At 40.4% G+C, this 2498-nt stretch overlaps 1 protein-coding gene across 1 annotated transcript; it reads left to right on the top strand.

Moving 5' to 3' along the window:
• Positions 1-1553: 1553 nt before the first annotated feature.
• Positions 1554-2498, top strand: LOC136320607 (olfactory receptor 52D1-like). The gene has a single exon (XM_066253765.1). It carries the CDS (start codon positions 1554-1556, stop codon positions 2496-2498), a length of 945 nt encoding a protein of 314 aa, XP_066109862.1.

Here is a 2498-nt window from a genome sequence, read left to right as displayed (position 1 = left end):
AAATGGGAAGAGGACATGAACAGACACTTCTCCAAGGAAGAAATACAAATGGCCAAAAGATATATGAAAAGATGCTCAGCTTCATTAGTTATTAGAGAAATGCAAATCAAAACTACAATGAGATACCACCTCACCCCTGTTAGATTAGCTATTATCAACAAGACAGGTAATAGCAAATGTTGGAGAGGCTGTGGAGAAAAAGGAACCCTCATACACTGTTGGTGGGAATGTAAAGTAGTACAACCATTATGGAGGAAAGTATGGTGGTTCCTCAAAAAACTGCAAATAGAACTACCTTATGACCCAGCAATCTCTCTACTGGGTATATACCCAAAAACCTCAGAATCATTGATACGTAAAGACACATGTAGCCCCATGTTCATTGCAGCACTGTTCACAGTGGCCAAGACATGGAAACAACCAAAAAACCCTTCAATAGAAGACTGGATAAAGAAGATGTGGCACATATACACTATGGAATACTACTCAGCCATAAGAAATGATGACATCGGATCATTTACACCAAAATGGTGGGATCTTGATAACATTATACGGAGTGAAATAAGTAAATTAGAAAAAAACAAGAACTACATGATTCCATACATTGGTGGATCATAAAAACGAGACTAAGAGACATGGACAAGAGTGTGGTGGTTACCAGGGGTGGGGGGAGGGAGGACGCAGGAGGGAGGGAGGGAGAGAGTTAGAGGGAGGGGGAGGGGCACAGAGAAAACTAGATAGAGGGTGACGGAGGACAATCTGACTCTGGGTGAGGGGTATGCAACATAATTTAATGACAAGATAACCTAGACATGTTTTCTTTGAATATATGTACCCTGAATTATTAATGTCATCCCATTAACATTAATAAAAATTTATTAAAAAAAAGGGAACAGGATAGAAGGAAATAATAGTAGAAAGGAAGTCAGAATATCTTATTTGTTAGATTACTCACAGATGCAGAGGGGCAAATAAAAGGCTGAAAGTTTATATTGAATTAATCCTATTTCAAAAGCGATGCCAAAGAGTTTTATGTTCTGTCCAGACAGAGTGGGAGAGAGACCCTTTATTTCTATTCCCTACTTAAGTGTCGTTTAAATAACTCCCTGAAGATTTCACAAGACTCTGCTTTGATCATTTCCAGTTATAGAAAAGTCACTCATATGAGAGAACGGCTATACAAGAGCTCAAAGGAGAAACAAAATAACTACCCAAAGAATATTTGTTGAACTAAGTACGAGTATAACCACAGATGGAATATTTTCCTGGAAATGAAGGGGAAAAGTGAATTACAGGTTCTGAAATAATATGAAATAAGTATTATTTTTCTGTATTTATAAAAACATTATTTTGGTATTTTATTACTAATTTTATTAATCTGGTTCTAGGGACTTTAAATATTCCAGATTATGAACCTGAATTGTTTTTAACAGCACATCATTAATGGTCCTGTTGAACAAACTCTTCATATATTTTAGCATCTGGCTGTGATCACCTTGGCATAGCAACTCTATCTTCAAAAGTACTGATAAAAATCAAAGGATAAAATCATTATGCTGCCTTTCAATACCTCTCGTCCCTCCCCTGTGACCTTTCTGCTGATAGGCATCCCAGGACTAGAGCATCTGCATGTCTGGATTGGGATTCCCTTTTGCTCCATGTACGTGGTGGCTGTGATGGGGAATGTGATCATCCTGGCTGTGGTGAAGGCAGAGCGAAGCCTCCAGGAGCCTATGTTCCTCTTTCTGTGCATGCTGTCTGTCAGTGACCTGGTCCTCTCCACATCTACGCTGCCCCGCATGCTCTGTCTCTTCTGGCTTAGAGCTCATGACATCGCTTTTGATGCCTGCTTGGCCCAAATGTTCTTCATCCACAGCTTTACTGCCATGGAATCAGGCTTCTTTTTGGCCATGGCCATTGACCGTTATGTGGCCATTTGTCATCCATTGCGCCATACCACCATTCTCACCTCTGCACACATCACTATAATGCGTATCATTGTGGTGATTCGGGGCATAATTTTCTTTTCTCCACATCCCATCCTGCTCAAACAGCTGCCCTACTGCAGGACTCGAATAATTGCTCATACCTACTGTGAGTTCATGGCTGTGGTGAAGCTAGCATGTATGGACACAGGAGCCACCAAGCGTTACAGCCTCAGCATGGCTACAATCATTGGCTCGTGTGATGCCATTCTCATTGCTGTATCCTATGCCTTTATTCTGCGCTCTGTATTCCACCTGCCATCCCGAGAAGCTAGCTTTAAGGCTTTGGGAACATGTGGATCCCACGTTTGTGTTATTCTTGTCTTCTACTCCACAGCTGGTTTTTCCATTTTTACTCATCGTTTTGGAAAAAATGTGCCTGCACATATCCATATTTTTATTGCAAATATGTACCTTTTGGTGCCCCCTTTCCTCAACCCCATTGTATATGGAGTACGGACTAAGAAAATACGGGAATATATTTTTAGTGTACTAATGGTTAAAGTGTCTTAA

This window comes from Saccopteryx bilineata, chromosome 1, assembly GCF_036850765.1.
Source record: "Saccopteryx bilineata isolate mSacBil1 chromosome 1, mSacBil1_pri_phased_curated, whole genome shotgun sequence".
NCBI classification, from domain to species: Eukaryota; Metazoa; Chordata; class Mammalia; order Chiroptera; family Emballonuridae; genus Saccopteryx; species Saccopteryx bilineata.
The sequence above is the reverse complement of the archived record's forward strand: the minus strand, read 5'-3'. Positions and strand labels throughout refer to the sequence as shown.